Here is a 2,552-nt window from a genome sequence, read left to right as displayed (position 1 = left end):
GCGGGCCGTAGTTTGCCCACGGCTGCTCTATCCACTGCACCAAACCGGTTAGTGCTCCTTGCTTCTTAGCGCTGCCGCAGAGGCAGGAGAAGCTCCCGCCACTGCTGCTGCGCTCGCCAGCAGCCAGCCACCAGCTGTGAGCCCAGCTTCTGACTGAGCGGCGCTCCCCCTGTGGGAGCGCACTGACCACCAGGGGGCAGCTTCTGCGTTGAGCAACTGACGGGTCATTCTGGTCGTTCTGCTGTAACCTTCGCTTAGGCTTTTATTATGTAGATTATTATATAAAGCTAATATTGAATAGCATTATGAAATTCAACTGTAAGTAAATAAGAAAAATTTTCAACATTTATCAGTATCTAATTTTTAATTTTAATTTCAGAAACTACCTTACAATGAAGCAAACATGATGAGAGTCAACAGTCTAAAATTATCAATGAGCTTGATTTGTACAAAATTCAGAGAAGCAGGGCAGGCTCCCACAATCTTTGATTTGTTGTCAATGTGACCTTGTATTTCTCCTTGACTTTTGGTGACCTGTAATGGTTTATTCTTTAGGCTGCTGTAATGTCATTTGCTCAGATAAAACTGGAACACTGACGAAGAATGAAATGACTGTTACTCACATATTTACTTCAGATGGTCTGCATGCTGAGGTACTCTATAGATTCTTTTAACAACAGTATTTCTTTGTTAAGAAACTTGGTATTTAACATTGTTAACTGTTCCAGAGTCTTACCTTCAAGATGGCTGTACTTTAGTCAGCAGCAGAACTTTCTCCTTCCCATGTGATTCTACCAAGTCTTAATCTTACTCCACTTATACAGTCCAATAACTTTTAATCCTGCTTGACACCTCTCTTTTAATCACCTTTACATCCATTCATCACCAAACTTTTGATGTCCTTGCTCTATGTGCAGCTTGAGGGATTTTTAGAACCAAACTTTGAGTATGTCACTCTGTAAATTAAGATGCTTCAGTGGCTTTCCCTTGTGACCAAGATCCTGAAGTGTGGTCTCTCAAGGCCCTTCTTGTTATGACCATTATTTCTGTCTTTAATCTTATATGTTCCCCTTTGCTTTCTGTGTATCAAACACACTGATTTTATGGTTCTTTTAGTGGGACAAAGTTACTGCTATATTAGAACCTTTGCTGCTGTTCTCACTGCTTAGGACTGTCTAATACCTCCTCATCTTTTGCACCTTAGTTTCATCCCCACTTCTTCAGAAAAGCTGACCAACCAGAAATAGCCCCATGTTACATGTTTTTTAAAATAAAACTTCATACCTTCTAACCATTAGGCCAGGTAAAATTTTTTGTCGCTGTTCCTATTGTACTATAAGTTGTAATAGTGTAAGAACTGTGTTGCCCAGCACAGGGCCTGACTTATAGTAGTAAATACTTGTTGAAAGAATAACTGAATAGATGAATTACATTATCTTAGAAATATATTGGCTGTCTTTTAAGTGCACATCAGTGTATGTGCATTGGTTACTTTTGAAGCTGGGTGAGGACAATTTTCAGTCTCACCTATTCTTGGCAGGAACATTTCTGTCTGGAATGTTCATTAACACTACTTATGATGGCTACAGTATTTTAAAATGCATTAACAACCAATTCATCGAGCAAAGTAAGCATTAGACAAATTGACATAACTTGTCCATTTTATAAAGGCCTTAAAATGAAACTATTGATATTTAGGGTTTTAGATTTTGTTAAGGATACTCAATGCTATATTATTAAATGTACCTTTTCTAGATGACTCAGAGGGGTCATTGGGGTTACATGTGCTTATATGGTCCAGGTATGGAAGGTAGAGGATTTAAGTTTCTCTTTTGTTTTAAGCCCATAATTTCATATGTCAAGTATTAACCATGTGTAATTTCTCTCTAAACTGTCTTATTTTTATTGTGAAATGTAACTTTTGTTTGGCTTTGTTTGTTCTAGCCATATCGTATAAGTATATGGCTTGTCTCAATCTCTGCTTTTTAAACTACTGCTGTTAACAGTAGTTTGGAAGTGCTAGGATAAATCACTTAATATCTCTGAGCCTGCATATTTGCAAAAAGAATTCTGCTTTTGTCTACATTATGTTTGTGATGAATGTTAGATTTGGAAATGGACTTGAATTCTTCGTATGTCGTAGTATGTTATTAATATAACTAGAGGCCTGGTGCATGAGATTCGTGTACTTGGGGGGGAGGGGAGTCCCTCAGCCCGGCCTGCACCCTCTCGCAGTCCGGGAGCCCTCGGGGGATGTCCAACTGCTGGCAGTCGGACATCCTTAGTGCTACTGTGGAGGCCAGAGAGGCTCCCGCCACCGCCGCTGTACTCGCCAGCTGTGAGCCCGGCTTCTGGCTGAGTGGTGCTCCTCCTGTGAGAGTGCACTGACCACTGGAGGGCAGCTCCTGTGTTGAGTGTATGCCACCTGGTGGTCAGTGCACGTCATAGCGACCGGTCGTTCTGCCGTTCAGTCGAGTTGCATATTAGCCTTTTATTATATAGGACTAGAGGCCCGGTGCACAAAAATTTGTGCACTTGGGGGGGGAGGGGGG

The 2,552-nt window shown here is 41.1% G+C and overlaps 1 protein-coding gene across 7 annotated transcripts in view; it reads left to right on the top strand.

The window, feature by feature from the left end:
- The window catches only part of ATP2C1 (ATPase, Ca++ transporting, type 2C, member 1), a 124,241-nt gene that overhangs the window by 76,468 nt on the left and 45,221 nt on the right, over positions 1–2,552 (top strand). For all 7 annotated transcript variants that reach the window (XM_005863590.2, XM_005863592.2, XM_014537536.1 and 4 more), the window contains one exon: positions 556–653. In XM_005863590.2, the coding sequence (XP_005863652.1) occupies positions 556–653 (98 nt within the window). The remainder of the gene's footprint in view (positions 1–555; positions 654–2,552) is intronic.

This window comes from Myotis brandtii, unplaced genomic scaffold (assembly GCF_000412655.1).
Source record: "Myotis brandtii unplaced genomic scaffold, ASM41265v1 scaffold18, whole genome shotgun sequence".
Lineage (NCBI taxonomy): Eukaryota > Metazoa > Chordata > Mammalia > Chiroptera > Vespertilionidae > Myotis > Myotis brandtii.
The sequence above is the reverse complement of the archived record's forward strand: the minus strand, read 5'-3'. Positions and strand labels throughout refer to the sequence as shown.